At 39.4% G+C, this 18847-nt stretch overlaps 1 protein-coding gene across 1 annotated transcript in view; it reads left to right on the forward strand.

The window, feature by feature from the left end:
- The first annotated feature begins 2311 nt into the window (after nucleotides 1-2311).
- Nucleotides 2312-18847, forward strand: part of Trpa1 (transient receptor potential cation channel subfamily A member 1) — a 44141-nt gene continuing 27605 nt past the window's right edge. The window contains exons 1-7 of the mRNA XM_028768915.1: nucleotides 2312-2320; nucleotides 8055-8214; nucleotides 9563-9738; nucleotides 14407-14514; nucleotides 15902-16010; nucleotides 16170-16315; nucleotides 17175-17311. Of these exons, the coding sequence (XP_028624748.1) occupies nucleotides 2312-2320; nucleotides 8055-8214; nucleotides 9563-9738; nucleotides 14407-14514; nucleotides 15902-16010; nucleotides 16170-16315; nucleotides 17175-17311 (845 nt within the window). The remainder of the gene's footprint in view (nucleotides 2321-8054; nucleotides 8215-9562; nucleotides 9739-14406; nucleotides 14515-15901; nucleotides 16011-16169; nucleotides 16316-17174; nucleotides 17312-18847) is intronic.

Here is an 18847-nt window from a genome sequence, read left to right on the forward strand (position 1 = left end):
AGAAAGAAGGATATGAACAGTCTGCAAAGTTAACCATCTATTTTTCAGTACTAAACAAGGAAAGGACAAGCTGGTAAGGACCCATACTTTGGGGTACCCTGTCATCACTCTGTAGGAATTTAGTCAACAGGGGAAAAGGCAACCATTCTCCCAACCCCACTGAGTTGTGGCTATCCCTTGGTTCCACAGTCTTCTCTGGGCTAAAAGCCCTCTGATGCTTTCTACTGCCCCCTCCCCCGTAACTTAAAAACAAACAAAACACCCTGATACATTCCTTTGTTCTCTTTGGGCTTCTCTCCCACTTACTGGGAAAATGCAACTAATCACACTCATTCATAACCCAGATTTTGGGCCTTCCAGTGAGTCGACCTGGTATGCATAATCTTTCTTTACTTTCTTTAGTTAGATTTCTCATATGAATTACTTCAATCACCCGCTTTAGATGGATCCCATCTCTCACTTGCTTCCTGTTAGTGTGAAGGCACTGGTGTGAAGGAAGTAGAGAGTTGAGGTTCAATATTTGCATTTCCACTTTTAGGTACTGGTGATACACTTAACATCATCCGCACTCCAGGGGTTCCACTGATCACAGCTTACTGTATCAATGAGAAGATTTGTACAGCAGTCTTTTTATGATTCCTCGATGTCATTAAACACATTAGACTCATTCCTAAATTCAGCCCGATGTAATTCCTAGGTCAGATCTCAAACCTTTCCTGGGTGTAGCCCAGTGTGTGTCCTTGTTTTCCTGTGGGTTTTAGGGTTAGGTGGTGGTGATCTTTATTAGGTGTGAATCGAATACTTTAGAACCTTAAAATAGCTGTTTGGTAAAACAAAATTCTGCTCTTTGCAAACTCAACCTACTTGCGATCTCATCTGGGTCAAACAGTGGAGGCGGCAGCGGGCGGATGCACAGACTCCCTGTGCTGTCTCTGTCTCTTGGCTAGCTGCAGAACTAACCTCTTGGATGGGGCAGAATACCCTTCTTTGTTCATGGTATACATCTATGCTGTTGAGGAGTGAATTCAGGGTAGACTCAGAAAGATAAAGCCCTTAAACAATGCTGCCAGTAAACACCCTCTGTGCATCAACAGTAGCTTCTATTTAACTTGCCACTTTATTAACCATAATAAAAAAATAACCATTTTATTTAACCATCTTAAACATCAAAGCATAAGACATCTAGATGAATACTTTTATCTACAGGAAATGCAGTCTGAGATACAAAGGAACCCAGTCTAGTCCCAATTCTAAAATTTGTTCACTTCATCCTGAAAACTGGGAAGAGAAAACTTGCTGAAGATCTTACTTTCTTATAATTCAAGAGCACCCCTACCCTAACCTCTCCGGAGGTGGACATGGGCAGGACAGCCCTAGGAATTTTGTCTTAGAGCCAATCTCATGCAGCCTAGGCTGAACAAACTTGCCATGCAGTCCAGAATGATCTTGGATTTCAGATCTTCCTACCTCCACCTCCCCAGTACAGGATTACAGCTTGTTGGATTGCTAGTGGAATCACACTGTTAGGCCTGTTTTTATGTGATGGAGATGGTGCACAGGACTTCCTGAAGGTTGGGTAAGCACTTCTTCCTGACTAGGCTATAAACCCAGTCGAACTTCCGGACTTCCAACTGGGGGAAGAGTTTTCTAAAAGTTCCGGATTAGATTCTCTCCCTGCCCCCACCTTTCTCTCTTGTCCACTCCTCCTTTCCTGGCCACTATGAGAGGCTGTTTTTCTTTATTTTAACAAATTTGCTGAATCTGTTCCAATTTGCAATTGCTCTGTGATTCCCCAAAGTGGGAGAGTCTGGGGCAGATGTCCACGCGGTTCATTTTTGTCTCCGGAGCTCCGCCTGCGACTTCCTCTACAAGTAGCCCAGGCTGGACAACTATTTTCAGAAGTCCCCTCCTATCCTGCAGGCAGAATCAGGCACCGGGCTTTTTTTTTTTTTTTTTTTAACTGCAGTGATCTCTCCAGCAGAGAACCGCTGTAGTCTCAAGCCTTGCTCCAGCTTCCGGTGCCCTGTCCCTAGGTGCCGCCTTGTGGAGAGCTGCTGCGCCAGCGGGCGTCCAGGTGGAGTCAATGAAGCGCAGCTTGAGGAGGATTCTGCGTCCGGAGGAAAGGAAGGAGGTCCAGGGCGTTGTCTATTGCGGCGTGGGGGAAGACATGGACTGCTCCAAGGAATCCTTTAAGGTACTGGGGAATCAGTGGTTTGGGGCATGCAGGGGCATTGTGAAAGGCGGGAGGCTGGAAATTTCCTTGCGTACAGTTTTCTGCTACTTTTGCACTCAAGTTTAGGAAGTACCGAGCATGGAAATGGTAGGAGACAGTATCAGGGTATCCAGCACCTGTAACTGCTACCTGTGGTCCTCTGTTTTTCTTTCTTGTTTGCATAACTCCCGTCTTGCCAGGAAATGGATTGACGCCAGAGAAGATGTCCCCGCGAAGTACTTTTGATGTTTTACAGAACTGGAATCCAGGGACTGCATAAAGCCGGGATAAATTTGGAGTGCATGCAGTTCCTCTTCGACGTTTAACCAGATGTTTCGTTTAAACTGAAGTGGAACTGCTGCAGCTAAGGATCTGGTAGTCAGATAGCGATCCAACAAGTGTGTTGGGATGGAGAAAATTTTCTATCTAAAAGTGAAAAAGAGAGCTCAGCACATGCCTACTGGAGACAAGGAGGCAAGACCAGCAGCGAGCCCAATTGGGAACTCCGCAAGGGGAGACCTAGCGAGGATCGGAGGTCTACTTTGATGGGGGCTTCTAATTCTCAGTTCTCTGGATGTTCTGACCTATAAGAAAGTCGCACTACCAATTTGATGCAGTTGCTGCAGCTGCTCTGAAGGGCAGAGGCAGGCTATTGGACACCTAGAAAATCATTAGCCTTCAAACAGCAAGAAGAAAGGGCTCTCTTGAAATGTCTTGAAATTAACTGTGGCTTTTCAATGCCCTCTGCAAATTCTTCTCCACCAGGGAACCATGTTAACAGATCCTTATACATTTTTTTTTAAAGGAAGAAAATGCAATGCTTGTGCAAACACAAACTTTCATAGAGCTTTCTTTAACTTACAAAAATCTGAGCTTACAGAGCTCTTGCTTTAATTCCACATGAAGTAAATTATTAGAAATACTTTTCAATTCAGCACTTCGAAATTTATCTCTTTCTTTAATAACTTATTCACAGTCTTTCATGACTTATTTAACTACTTATGTACTAATACACACTTAGGTCATTTTTGTTTGTTGGATTTTCTGTTTTACTTAGCATTGATGTTTTAATCTATGACTGTAAACGTGTTCTCAGTCTGTGTGTCTAGTGTCTAGTGGTATTTTGGTCCCAACAGAGTCAAGAGTCAAGAGGTATGTATAGCTTCAGTTTTGGCAGACATTATCCAACTGTATCTAAGCAGATACCACTTCAAATGTGAGTTAGAAGCATCCTACCTCACACAAACCCATATACCCCCAGATTCCACAGCGGTGCCCATCCCACTTAAACTCAGCACATTAACCTTGGCTTTTGCTTTAGTAGGAAGAACCACATCATGAGTGAATTTCAGTATTAGGAGACTATTGTTATAATTAATGTGGGACAGAAAGAAATTTTAAGATATGAAAAAAATTCTCATGTAAGTTCAGTTTTCTAGAGATTTGTGGAAAATTTTTCTGCTATCTAGTCTGAATATTTTCTTGTAGTTTTTATTTTAGTATCTTTAGTTTCATTAAGTCAACAGATTAACTCAAGTTAATACTTTTTAAAAGTACTTTGAAATTTAACCATTCTTTGACAATATATAGTCTTTTATCTAGATTTTCTTTCCTTTTTGACCTTATTATGGTTAGACAAATTTCATTCAAACAAACTAAAACAGATGGGTCTGAAGTCTCTAATTCGAAGGGTTTAATCGAGAAATAAGTTCCCTAAAAATGATCTAGAGCCTATTGTCTTGAATATAATCACAGCGGAATTCAAGAGCTTAGAGACTACTCAAAGCAGAAAACCACTAAACAGACTAAATTTATGTGTTAATCTTCCAGAGTGTTAAATATATAAAAAAGAAAGAAATAATTAATCCACATTACAGTTCTGGAATAGCACTGATATTAAGATAAGTGTGCTTTCCAGATTTGAAAATCTGCAGCCAAGTAAAACATTTGCCTAAATTGTTTTCAAAGATTAAATAAATAAATGCTATTACAAAATCCAAAGTAAAAGTATTCTACAAGGCATTTAATTTTATCTAATAATTTCTCTATGCGCATACCAGACCTGTCTTAAGATATTTCCTTAATACCTGGTGACTTGTCAGGCTCTGGGACAGAGACAGTTTAACACCCTATATGAGTTCATGTGGCATGTTTGCAGGCTGTTTTATCACCATGAAGTCAATAGTATCTCCTGTACTTCTGAACCTAGTTCTTTCTCTAAAGAGTGTGGAGGGTTTATGTCAACTCCTTATCTCTGAACGGACTTGTACATTGCTCTTTTGGGCACTGGTGATGGGCAGTTAATATCCAACCAAAGAATGTCTCGGTCAAGCGCTAAGATGCTTTCAGACTGATTTAGTTGAGCACTTTCTTTTCCAAGGCAGGGGACTGCGTGAGGGGGGAGGGGAAGCCCTAATTCTTCAAGAAATTCAGTTTAATTACTGAATATGTGTAACTCGGAGAATGACTGGATGCCTCTGTCCTATCCTGTAGTAACTAAGGGGAACTTGGAAATGTTTTTTGGGTTAGAAAGTGGCACATTTTTGCCACTGCCAACATAAAGGAGGTTTTATTTTAAGTTCTATTCTGTGACAAGAGAAGTAAAAATCAAAGTTGGAAATTTAGAGATTTTAATTTATTGTCCTCTTGTTTAGTGAATTAATCCTAATATGCTAAATTCATCTCTGTTTTATTTGATAGATTTCTGCACAATAGTGAAAAAGATTGTAGTTTCCTTTAAAATAACAAAGCAGATTTCGAAAGCTATCTTCCATGACATGACAAAGAAGACCGGTCATAGTCATAGGAGAACTCAGACTACTCTTGATCTTTGGAGGACTATTTCTGTGGTTTGAGGAAAAATGAAAGTGTATTATGCTGCCTTGGTTCTGTGCAAAGCTATTGCCTTCTAAAGCATTTTGCCTTGGGTCTTTGTGATGAAGTAGTTATTGAGTAAAAGCCTTTTTATTGGTTACTTTATTTATTTACATTTCAGATGTTATCTCTCCTTCCAGTTTCCCCTCTGCAGCTCCCCTATGCCATCCCCTTCCACTTGCTTCTGTAAGGATGCTCCCCGACCCACCCACTCCTGCCTCAGTGCCCTAGCATCCTCCTGCACTGGGGTATCAAGCCTCCACAGGACCAAGGGCCACTCCTTCCTCTGCTACATGTGCAGCTCAGGCTATGGGTCCCTCCATGTGTACTTTTTGGTTGGTGGTTTAGACCCTGGGAGCTCTGGGGGCAGGGGGTCTTGGTTGATATTGTTGTTCTTCCTATGGGGTTGCAAACCCCTTCAGATCCTTCAGTCCTTCCCCAACTCCTCCATTGGAGTCCTTGTGCTCAGTCTGATAGTTGGTTGCGAGCATTCGCATCTGTATTGGTCAGGCTCTGGCAGAGACTCTCAGGGGACAAATATACCAGGCTCCTGTCATCAAGCACTTCTTGGCATCAACAATAGTGTCTGGGTTTGGTGTCTGCAGATGGGATGCATTCCTATTTAGAGCAGTCTCTGGATGGCCTTTCTGTCAGTCTCTGCTCTACTCTTTGTCCCTGCATTTCTTTTAGACAGGAGCAATTCTGGGTTAATATTTTTGAGATGGGTGGGTAGCCCGATCCCTCAACTGGGGACCATGCCTAACTACCTGAGGTGGTCTCTACAAGTTCTCTCTCTCCTTTCTTGGTTATTTAAGCTAATGTCATCCCTGTTGGGTCCTGGGAGCTTCTTGCTTTCCTGGCATCTGGAACTTTCTAATGGCTACCCCTAGTTCTCCATCCCCAATGCTATACACCTTTGTTCAATTTTCTGACCCTCTGTACTTCTCTCCCCTCCCATCTCCTCTCACAGCTTATCCTGACCCCCCTTTCCCTCCCCATCCTCTCTCCCTCCCAGATCCCTCCCTTTCTCTACCTCCTGTGATTGTTTTGTTTCCCCTTCTAAGTAGGATTTAAAACAACTTAGGCAAATGTTTATAATTGTTTGTTTGTAAATCTGCAAGGTACAATGTTAAATAGTTTGAATCTTGATGCTACCTCAGAACTGCCATGGACTTCCGTGAATTCTTCCTGTTTTGTGTATTTAAACTTCTAGGAAACCAAAAGGCACCAAGTAGCCTATTGTGTATAAAAGTCTGTAGGAGAAGGAAGAGTGCCTCAGCTGGCAGAATACTCACCTAGCGTGGATGTTGATCTGAATTTTAATCCTGGATGGAATAAACTTGATTGGTTGTCCACACCTGCAATTCTAGCACTGAAGAATTAGAAATGAGACAATCATAAGTTCAAGGTCAACCTTAGCCATATAGCAAATATGAGGCCCACCCTGTGGATACCTGAGACTGTCTTAAAGGCAAAAAAAAAAAAAATCTCCATGTTTCTCTATGTTCTGTGTGAAAGCTTCTTTCTTCCATTCCTCTATAGAAAAATATTACACATAGAACTATCCTGGAAAGTGAAGCATGAACATGTGTAGCAGACATTGAACACAGTGCGTAGAAGGAAAGAGAAGGAAAGACCCACAGTGTTTTTCAATGTCTTGTCTTAGAGTCCATCTGGGCTTGAGCACTTTCCTGGGAAGACCCTGCTTGTTTGAGGCACAGCTGCTGTGTGTTGGATTAGAAAGGGAAGTGGACCACTCCTAAAACCATTCCCAGGTGGGGGCTTACACTTACATATGAATACTAGGGAGATAGAAGAAGGAAGATAAGAGGTTTGGTGCCATCCTGAGCCATACAGCGAGACTGAGGCAAGCCTGGGCTATCTGACACCCCGTCTTAAAAACACAAAAGCAATCAAGTAAACAAGAGCCTTAAAACTCTCACAGCAAACATCCGCAGCCACAGTGCACATCCTGAGCCCACTCTGCACCGTGGGTGCTAGAGAGTGAGAGGCTGCGGTCCTGAGGATGTGGTCCTGTTGGAGAATGGCTTCCAGGAAGCAGCATTGGAGGGCTACAGAAGGCTGGGTGATAATACCTAGCCATTTACTTCCAAATCCATTAGTAATTCTAGATGCAACTGTGATCAGAAATCTCATCAAACAATTGGAGAGTAATTAAATACTTCTGCAATTATTGATTTTGAGACTTCTTCATTTCCTGTGTATAAGGCAATTGTTTGCAACTTTCAAATAGCTGAGCATGGAAATTGCTTATTGCCATTATGGATATTAATTGAAAATTATTTAATTAATTTTGTCAGGAATTGCTCATTTTCAAGAGTAGGGCAGCTATCTTAGATGTTTGAACAAGTCCCGTAGGGGACACTGCATCAAGATGATCCTGGCTTCAGTGAAGGGGAGGTTGGGTGGAGACTGATTTCAGACAGGAGGGACCAAAAATATTTTAGATCCTAGACTTCGTAACCTTCCCATTCAAAATACCTTCCCATCTTACTAATTTTGTCAAGTGCCTATTAACTGTACAAGATGAGGGCTTTCAGATAACATTTCTACAGATACAAGCCTTGATCATTTTCTGTCCTCTTACTTGATACTTCTTGCTCTACCTGAAATAAATACATCTCACCGAGGAAAGCAAAGGCCCCTGGCTTTTAATATATTATTTCTTAGAGCACATTTTGTGAAAGTCCTTCAAAACTTTTCAGCTTTATTTCTAAGACAGATGTAAGATAATAGGAAACAAAAACATATAGTTAATGTATTTATCAATGCATAGCTGTTTGCCTACTTTAGGTCTAATATGTGCAATGTTCTTTAAGGAGGATATTTGCTGTAAGCTCGACCATTATGAATAATAGTAAAGTGTAAGGTTTTAAGATGACTAATTTTGTATTTTGAAGTTTTACATATGCTTGTTTTAGGTAATGCACTTTACATATTCCTCTAGGTGAACATTGAAGGAGATATGTGCAGATTAGAAAACTTCATCAAGAATAGAAGAAAACTAAGCAAATATGAGGATGAAAATCTCTGTCCTCTGCATCACGCAGCAGCAGAAGGTCAAGTTGAACTGATGGAATTGATCATCAGTGGTTCTTCCTGTGAAGGTAACTGAGTGTTGCCATGAGGATTCATAACAGCATCATTCTCTTAGATTTGTGACCACCAGGAAATTTGTACCTATGGTATCAATGGTGCTTATGGGCAGACTAAATCTGAAGAGTGTGTCTGGGGAGCTGAGCTAAATTTTTGAGTTCTACTTTAGGAGATTAGGTGAAGAACATGACCAGCCATTCCAAAGAGGAATGATGTCAGTGTGAGGGAGTGATATCTGGTTACTCTGAGTTTGCATATCTTGGACACATGCATAGTCAGAACTGGAAGAAGGGCCTTGCCTAAGCAGTGGATGAGACTGAGGAAATAAATGGACATAGTTTAGGAGATCAGAGATTTCTAGTAAGAAATAGCTAAGAGGACTGACTGAGAGAGACAGATGGCAGAAGCAGAGTGGAGAGGGCAAGAGAGTGGTGGGACACAACCAGGAGAGCAGTCACTGGGGTGCTAAGTTAGGTGATCTGTTGCTACAGAAGCATCAAGCAGAAAGGAGGTCACAAGAAAGTCCTGCATTAGAAAGGCCCCGTGTTAAAGGAGATCAGTTATGAAAAGTGTTCTAGATAAAAGTTGTTTTCAAGCTGTATGCTGCTTCGTGAAGCTGTCTAATCGCTTGATGCTGAATAGAATTATTGTCTTGCTTAAACAGAATGGGAGAGAGTTAAGATGTGCATATATGCATGAGTGTGTGTGTGTGTGTGTGTGTGTGTGTGTGTGTGTGTGTTTGTTAAGCTGAGAATTAAGAACTTAGATGAATGAGAAGAACAGTGAAAGGACTTTTTGAAAGAGAGAACAGGAATCTTGGCTGCCTATGGCTCCCACTGCTTTGATGGCTCCCAAGTGTGATTCACATGCGAGTAGTTTTCTTTTTCCTCAGACTTAGTAATATATCACCAATTCTACCATATCACAGCTACTGGGCCATGAAGGATGAAGTGCACTCTATTTTAATGTAGCAATCACTAGGCAAATAACAACACATGTCATGGGGAGCACATTTTGGGCAACTGCAAGCTGAAGTAAATATAAGTCACATGGAACCTAGTTATTATCCGTTATAATGTAATTAGTCAGTTTTAATATAAAGATTAAAAGTATAGTAACAAGTGATCTGTTTTTATAGATACTATATAAAAAATTAACCCAACTTACAGGTCTGTACTTTCACATGATTTCAAATGGTGTCCATTGGGTAATTTTGAAGCAAAAACTACATCCTATTTCTATAGTCCAAGACAATATACCTGGCTTTATAAGTACTCGACACTGAGTTTTGGAGTGGGTAGCAAGAGGTATTAAGTACATCCCAAACAACATTTAATGTATATTTTGTTATTTATTTAGTGCTGAATATAATGGATAGTTATGGAAATACCCCACTGCACTGCGCTGCTGAAAAAAATCAAGTTGAAAGTGTGAAGTTTCTTCTCAGCCAAGGAGCAAATCCAAACCTCCGCAATAGAAATATGATGTCACCCCTTCACATAGCTGTGCAGGGGATGTGCAATGACGTAATCAAGGTGAGCCTGCTGGCCATGGCAATGAGGCTGGCCATGGAGCAGGGGCCAGAATCCACGTCTGATACACTTCCTGTCTCAGAGTGGCTGACTTCAGGTCCCCTGTCATGGCAAATGAAACATAACAATTACATTTATTTCTCAACAAATAATTATGGTGATGATGATGATGATGGGTAGTACTGATGAGGAAGATTGTGAAAATGATTGTCATAGTAATCACAGTTCAGCTCTTCTTGAATTTTAATTTATCTGGTATTTTTAAAAAGAGCTGTGTGCCTTTTGTAAGTTTCCATTTGAAAAGCATAAGTTAAGATGATTAGCATCTCCACTTCATAGCTGAGTAAGAAGAAGCATAGAGAGAATTAAATAACCTTTCTAAGGCTAACTACTCTTTACAGCTCCAGGCTTTGCCATTTAGTTGTCCTAGATTCTGTGACTGAAATGCAGAGGATGACTAGAATCTGAGTGAAGGCAGAACCCATAGTTAACTAACCCATGGTCAGTTTTGTCAGATGGACAGCCTCTCAAAAGACAGATCAACATCAGACACAGATCATATCGGGGAATTTTATTTTTTGTTTTTCAAAGCTTGAACTTCCTCACCTAGAAGGGTCCCTGGTAAATACTTAAAGGGTAGGTCTTATCCTATAGCTTTTAAAATACACCGCATAGATTCACAGGCACACCGGATAGTCTATCTGCTTCATCTAAGAGGAGTGGCAATTACAGATGAATTACATTCTAGAGCAGTGATTCTCAACCTGTGTTTCCCAACCCCCTTGAAATCAAGTGTTTCTTTCATAGATAGTGTATCAAATATCCTGCATTCCAGATATTTACATTATATGTCACAACAGCAGCAAAATGACAATTATGAAATAGCAACAAAATAATTGTATGGTTCAGGGTCACCACAATATGGGGAACTGTATTAAAGAGTCATAGCATTGGTAAGGTTGAGAACCACTGTTCTAGAAGGTCATTTTTAAGTTAAGCTTTTTGGAACTTGACAATAGGCTTTCCTGTGGAAATACTACTGGAAATGGTGAGCTTAGCTAATGTGCTAACCCACCCCCAAGCTAATTGTCAATAATCCCAAAAGAGAGTTCCAGGTTCTCTTTGTCACAAAAATTTATTCTCAGCTGTTGGAATAGCCTGGATTCAAGCAAATAAAGATACATGGAGTCCCTTTCATCTTGCCTTCTGTGCTTTGGGTTTGAAGTCCACCTTAATTTTTATGGAATGACACTGTCACTAAGTGTTGATATGCCCTCCTTCCCAGATAAGACAATGTTGTATATATTTATCTGAAAATTGTAGTTATTGATGCTGTCCTGATAAATGGTGGTTATTTGAATGAAATGGAACAATGATTGAGAAGGTATCAGAAAGTGTCCATGGAAACAGGCTGTTTGCCTTCTTCCTAATACCTTTGTGCACCATCATTATCATGCACCAGGCCAGGGCTTCTTCCGTCTAGGCTGCTGGATCATTAGTGCTCACAGGGACTGCTCACTGGTGTCCTGCACATCCCCAAGGAGCCCTGGTGCTTTCTCTGAAGGCTCTTTTCATCTATAAATGCTCATTAACTTAATTTATTTTGGCTTTAAAAGCATGGTTTGGGAATTTGCAGGCAGGTAGTAGTTGAAAGAACTACAGTTAATTGGAAAACTCTTTAGACCAACTATGGAAATAGCAGTTCAGAAATAAAGCTCATAACTAATTTGTGAAATCAATGTATAACAGAAGCAAAAACAACAACAAAAATCTAGTTGTCTTGAACAACAACGACAAAAAAAGAAAGAAAGAAAGAAAGAAAGAAAGAAGAAAAGACAAGGGCATGAGTAAGTTGAATTGTCTGTGCCTTATGGTCTTTGTTTTTACCAACAATAGCCATGTTATTAGTGTTCTTAAATACCACAGCTCATGACAACAGGAGGAAGAGACAGAGGTTTGCTTATAGACAGTAATTCTATCCCAGCCTACCTCTCTAGACATGCCATGATCTAGCCTCTACCTACTCAACCTTTCCCAGTTCAAAAGGCATTTTCACTGTTTGATTTACCAGTTTTCCTCTAGAATGCCCACCATTGTCTGTGGTTATAAAGTTAAAAAAATCCCTGTCATCTGAATCACCTTAAGATCTTCTATACACAATATTTTCTGGGACATTCCCTAATGGCTAGGGCACAACCTTATTTCTTGATGCTCTTTGTCCTTAGGGCTTCAGCTAGCTCAGTTGTCTGAGCCTTTCCTTAGGTTTCCTGGATTCTTATCAAAGGATCCTGGAGAGTCTTGTGGGGCTTCTGAACATGTCTGGTCATGAGTGATTTGAAGTAGTTACATGGTTTGGTTGCTTTCTCTGTGACCACTGCCGTTTAGAATTTAACTCAGCCCTCTGAAAGATTATGGTTATGACAGTACAAATACACACTGCAAATCTGTGGTCTGCAGGTAGTTCTATGAGATTGGGGAGAATGCTTGTAATAGATTCAGTGGGTTCCTTTGCGTGTGAATCTGGATTTGAAGAATAGAGCCTGAAGCTGCCTCAAGTCTGTGGAGGGATCTTCTCCTTCTAATTTCTCTTCACCTATAAAGAATTGTCCTGTCTGTCCTTCTGCATTGAACTTCAGCTCATGTTTCTCTTATGAATAGAACTCACTAGTAAGCCTAATTCATCTGCAGGCTGTCAGGTTGGAACTCTCTGTTGGAAAAAAGTTCTCCTAGGAAGCTGTTGATTATTTTGAATAAGTGGAGAAATTCAGGAAACCGCCAGGTGGATAAGCTTTAACAAATAAACAAACAAATAACAACAACAAACTCAATTCAGCTGTTAGAGCAGTGATGCATGTTTGTAATCTAGCTGCACAGAGACTAACGAAGGATTGTAAATTCATGTTTTTCTAGTATTGTTACAAAATAAAGGTAATTTGGGGCAATAAGACCCTGTATTAACATTGAGAATTAATCAACAAATAATGAAGAAGAAATGACTCAGTGGTTATACATGCTCAGCAAGCATGAGACACTAGGTTCAGTTACCAGTATTGAAAAAGAAAGACTCATGTTGATTTTATCATAGTATTATCACAAGAAGAAAGCAGCTTACCAGATGACTTCACCTATTGCCTGAGAAGAAAGTGAATTCTTTTATTCCAATCTTAATTACAAATATAAACTCTATTATATAGTATGCAGTAACTATGTTTATATTTATGTTATTATAACTATATATTATACAATGAATACAAGTTAAAGAGGCTGCAGTGAACTTCAAAAAGTTTCTAAAATGTGTGTATGTGTGTGTTTGTGTAGATAGAGTTAGAAAAACAGAGATGGACACACAGAGAGAATCTATATTAATAAGATAATGAACCAGGTCAATGTTAGGAGAAAGCTCTTGCTGAGCTAGAGTTTGTGAAGGTGAAAGCCTGAATCTTAGGCCATGAAATGGCAAGTTCCAATTAGGTCCAGATGGGCGAAAAGGTAGACAGCCACAAAGTCAGGCAGGCATCATTAGCTAGGGCCAAGCCATGCTAAGGCTTGAGGGATGGTTAGGAATCATCTGCTTGTCAATCCTTGATGCACACACCAGGTATCAGGGGCTATATTGCTGTGTGGTCATGTCATTCCAGTGTTAAGTGCCCATCATCCTGTGAGGTCCAGGGATGGGAGCTACATCCTCTACTTGGTCTGGGGTATCGGATAAGTCCTTACCTAATACAATTTAATACTCCTGTGTACCCCTATAGTCTCAATTCACCCTGATAAGATCAGCTTCCTTTCTATTCCCAGGAATAAGTAATCTATCAGTCTGTGATGGATGGGCAGTGCTGAACAGATGGAGTAGTCAATGGGCCTGATCAAGACCTATAGCTATCCTTTTCTCTCAAAAGGGAGAAAAATACTACTTGTAAAGTTGAGACACTAAAAGCAAGGAACGGTGTGAAAAATCACTATTTCACTCAATGTGGAGTAGCTTGGGGCATTGGGGAGGGTGGCCTGATGTCAACAATCACAAAAGGTACATATTGTTAACTTTTATGTGAGACTTAACCATGGTTGATGGTCTTGGCCAATAATGAGTTAGTAGTTACTGGTACCAAATGCCATGGGAATGACTAATTGACATTTAATCAGAATACTAATTTTTTTCAATTCTAAATCAAGTTTGATTTAATTTATAACAAAGGCAGGTCTATACAAAGATTCTCTACTAAAGAGATTAGGGTTTTCGATGGCATTCTGGCCAACTGTAAAGATAAAGAAGTCATTTCCCCTTTGTCTCTTCCTCTCTTCCTTTTCCCACATCTTTCCTATCTCGATCCCTTCCCTCAATCCACATATCACGATGTCTCAACACATTTATTTCTGAAGACCTCAGCTAATGTAAATCCTTGAGAGTACTACCCTTTCAGGGAAATTATTACTTACCATTGTGATTCTATCTTCAAATATACAATTCAAATTTGTAATAATTGTTGGCATGAAAATCATTCATTTATTCAATAGCTACTGTATATAAAATTTTATGACATCTTTTATGGAAGATGAATTGGAAAAGATGAGTTAGAAATGGTGTTTGGCAACCAAGTTTCCTGGGAGACATGTCACTATTTGAAAGTCAGTAGATTCGATTTTTAAGGACGATTTCTTCATTTTCTGCAGGTCTTGACTGAGCACAAGGCCACTAATATCAATTTAGAAGGAGAGAATGGGAACACAGCCTTGATATCCACGTGTGCCAAAGACAACAGTGAAGCTTTGCAAATTTTGGTTTGTAAATCACCACATTCTGTTGCTTTCTTTCTGTGAATTAGACACAAATTGTTATGTAAGCACTTCATAGTATCTCCATAGCAAAATGGAGAATACAGAAAACAGGTGGAAAGAACTTACATGGATATACTTCTAGCATTCAATGTGGACCCTAGATTGTATAAAGAAGACTAAAAATAAGCATGAAAGAAGACACAAGAAAAATATAGTCAGAGATTAAGATGAGTCTGGCATTCGGGCTAGAGTATAAAACCAAAATATAACAACCTGTATGACACCAGAACCACTTTATTCTGGAGCTGAAGAGACAGCTCAGTGGCTTAAGAGCACTTACTGTTCTTCCAGAGGACCCAGGTTTGGCTCCCACACTCACATGGTGGATTACACTCATCTGTAATCCCAGGAGATCTAATGCCCACTTCCGGTCTCTGCACACACATGGTCAGGCATGCACATGGTTCACAGACATGCATGCAGATAAAGCACCCATATACATAAAATTTAAAAAATACAATTAAGCTATTTGATTCTGAGCTTTCAAGTGGCCAAAGATTAAAAAAATAAACATTGGCAAAAACAGTTCATTTCCATTCCCAAGATCTGTTATGATTTCTCCAAGAGAGAGTTCTGAATTCCCTAGCTGTCCTAAGTCACAGGTCTGAAGTCAGAAAGCAGCCATCTCTCTGGAAAGTCACCCAGGTGTGACACACCAAGGAGGTACCTGTCTCAGGGATGGCTTCTGTTCTTGGTAGTGACGGCACTACTGTAATTTCATCAAAAAGCTCTTTTTCAAATGTTTCTGGGTTACTTGCCTTCAGAAATAAAAGCATATGCAAAACTTTCCTGATAGTTATATATGCAAATATGTATTAATATTTTGCTTTTCTGTGAATATTGGGTATTAACAACTAAGAACAATATAACACTGCAGGAAATGAAGGACTGTCAGAATATCCTAGTCTCTGAAATTTTAATATGGTGGGTCATAACCCTTAAGACTTTCCTATAAGTGATGGTATCTAAATTGTTCTAATTTACTACACTTGGTACTTGTGCCACCCATAAGCAGCTATTGTAAGCTTGAAAATATTTATACGACTTAGTCTAGTTTTAAAATTAAATATTTCATATGGAATTGAAAAAGATATGTTGATTTTGTTGGGAATTGAGGTAGATATTTTTTGTATCGTGAAATATCTTCATCTTTTAAGATGTAATGTCCCCATTGTGTTAGCCCAGTTCTGAAGTTATTTCTTGCCTAGACTGTGTGTCCACAGAGCCTTCGGCATGTTTTACCATACACTCTGGAGGATGGGATACACAGAAATTCTGGTCCACATTGTTCACTTAATTTATGTTGTTGATTTCTCTACTTTTTCTCCAGTTAGAAAAAGGAGCTAAGCTGTGTAAATCGAATAAGTGGGGAGATTACCCTGTGCACCAGGCAGCATTTTCAGGTGCCAAAAAATGCATGGAATTAATCTTAGCATATGGTGAGTTGATGCTTTCTACATTGTACGTGGTTAAGAAACCTTGAAATAACCTTCATTTGAAAATAGTAGAATTTCTACATGGACATTCATGTAATTCGACATGTCCTTTCCCTTTACAAACACATTTATTTCCATCTTAAATGATGTGTTCCTCTAAAGGTGAAAAAGACGGCTACAGCAGGCAGTCTCACATTAACTTTGTGAATCACAAGAAGGTCAGCCCTCTCCACCTTGCAGTTCAGAGCGGTGACTTGGACATGATTAAGATGTGCCTGGACAATGGTGCACACATCGACATGATGGAGGCAAGTGTTCAGTCTGTGAAGTCTCTGATGTGAGAACTTCCACACGTTATTTCTCAAATGTCATTTATATTCCTGTGAGACTGGAAATGCACATAGCGCAAAGAAGTGTTGCTCCCCTGTCCACGTGGAAGAAAATCTTCTCTAATTGTATAAATTTCAATATTCCAGAGACAAAGTAGATGCATAGTGAGTATATCCCACTCCACTGCCATGAGCTATAGTAAGGCCTAACTGCAAAGATGACAGCGTTCATATCTCCAGCCAGGACACAAAAGCCCAATTATGAGTGTCTTGGGTGGTAGTTTTAGTCTAAGACTTGTATATTTTAGCTAAGGCTCCCCTAATTTACTTCTAGTGAAATGTATATAAGAGTTTTGACTGAGCCTGGGTCCTGATTTGATGAGAAGCAAAGACTTCTGGAATGTTTCCCTATAGTGATCTAGGTCAGCCACCATAAAGGTGTTTCCTTTCAGAAGAAATCAGAAATTCCTTATTGGCTATTAATCACACGAAGCTTCTTCCTATTGCTTCCAAATTCTTTGAAATAGAAATGACCTTGCTCATATGAAGTCATTTCATTCAGCTGCTTCAGCAATGAAAGAGATTCATACTCCTTGTGCAAAGAAATATATCCAAATGATTGGGATAGAAGTGTACACCAAAAGCACTTGGGTTGCTAGGGAGTACCCTTGCTAGATAGGTCTTTATACTCATGGTTTTCAATAGATCAAAAAATACAGCTCATAATTACCTTTTACATCCTTAGATCTGGGGAGAATAAACTTACTGCTTAATTTATATATGTTAAATCCTTAAACTGGAACTTAAGCACTAATGCTGACATCAACACTCTTTATAGAATGCCAAATGCATGGCCCTCCATTTTGCTGCAACCCAGGGAGCCACTGACATCGTTAAGCTCATGATCTCATCTTATACTGGAAGCAGTGATATTGTGAATGCAGTTGATGGCAATCAGGAGACCCTGCTTCACAGGTAAGTAGCTTACATGTCAAGTATACATTGCTGGAAAAAGTCAGCCATTATGGTAGTCAAGGCTCTAGTGTTGAATCATTCTTCTCAAATTACCAGAGAGTGAAAGAATTCTTCAAAAGACGTATAGGAAATATTTTTTTTGCAATGATTAAAGGATAGCTATTATCATGAAAAGATATTCATATGCAAAACCTATACATGAAAGATAAAGAATCATACACAACTGAAAGCCATAAGACCTCAAAAGTTAATAAATGAGAGGTATCAAATTTCTAAAAACATACAAATTGATGAAGAGTTACCAAAATAAATGCCAGGTGGAAAACCATACATAATAGGAAAAATCTTGAGTCATAGATCAAAGCCACAAGCCAAATGACATCAACAGGACAAATCATAAACCAAGATTCAACAACACAAACATCCCACTTCACTTGTGAAGATACATAGAAACAAAACTGCCAAGGTTGGAAAAATGGGTCATGTAATTAAAATCCAAGCAAGCTTCCATAGTGATATGACTTTCAGATAAGTCAGGCTTGAAGTCAAACTTGAAAGGGACAAAGGTCAGAAGAGAATTAATCACTATGTTGTGTTTCAGCTAGAATTTGTAATGACCCTAAGGAATTAAAGTAAGATAGTAAATGGAACTTTACAGGACAAAGGTGCCTTGGCATATTCTGGGTCAGTCATTGATCCATTGATCCAATACTGAGGTGAGTTGGAACATTCTTTAGAATTCTTTGATTCAGTTAATTTTGACATCCAGTGGCTTCTTGTAACAGTTTTAGAATATTAATATGGCTAAGGAGCAGTTATGTTAGGAAAATAGGGCCTCCATGCCGTTTCTATTGAACTTTCTGTGACACTCAAAAGCATACTCTAAAAGTTATGTATATACAAAAGTAATTGAGGGTCCTGAACAGGAACAGTGTGGGATTCAATAGAAAACATCAAGTCTTAAATCATTAACATCTGTACAATGGTGTTTAAATCAATATTTGAAGCTTTCAGTTATTTTATTTATTCGTATTTCTGTGACTGGCCAAAGATATCCCTAAAATGACTGTAGTTCTCATTGCAGTAAGTTCAGGCTTCATAAGAGCTCAGGAAAGCTTATGTTTCCTCAATGTTTTGCTGAAGAACAGCCCAACCTATACAACCTCTCAGACCCTTTCCAGAGGCTACAGATGTATTTAGGCCCACCTTGCCTGATCCCTGCAGTCACAATGATACCTACCAGTTCTTTCAACTAGAATAGAGGCAGATGTTGCTACTCACTTCAGAATGATTTTATGGGAAAGAGTGGGCTCATGAAAACATGAGAAAGTGATTTTGTGTTGTATTTTGTTTTTCCTGATTTTTGAATATATTTGAAAATATTCTACTCAAATTTTGAGTTCTTTAACATAACATTGAGCTATTCTATGTTGTTTCTAAATACAGTATCTTTGGTTTTCATACTTATTTCAATAAAATCTTAATTCATTCTCTCTCTCTCTCTCTCTCTCTCTCTCTCTCTCTCTCTCTCTCTCT

Source organism: Grammomys surdaster, unplaced genomic scaffold, assembly GCF_004785775.1.
Source record: "Grammomys surdaster isolate TR1022 unplaced genomic scaffold, NIH_TR_1.0 64, whole genome shotgun sequence".
NCBI classification, from domain to species: Eukaryota; Metazoa; Chordata; class Mammalia; order Rodentia; family Muridae; genus Grammomys; species Grammomys surdaster.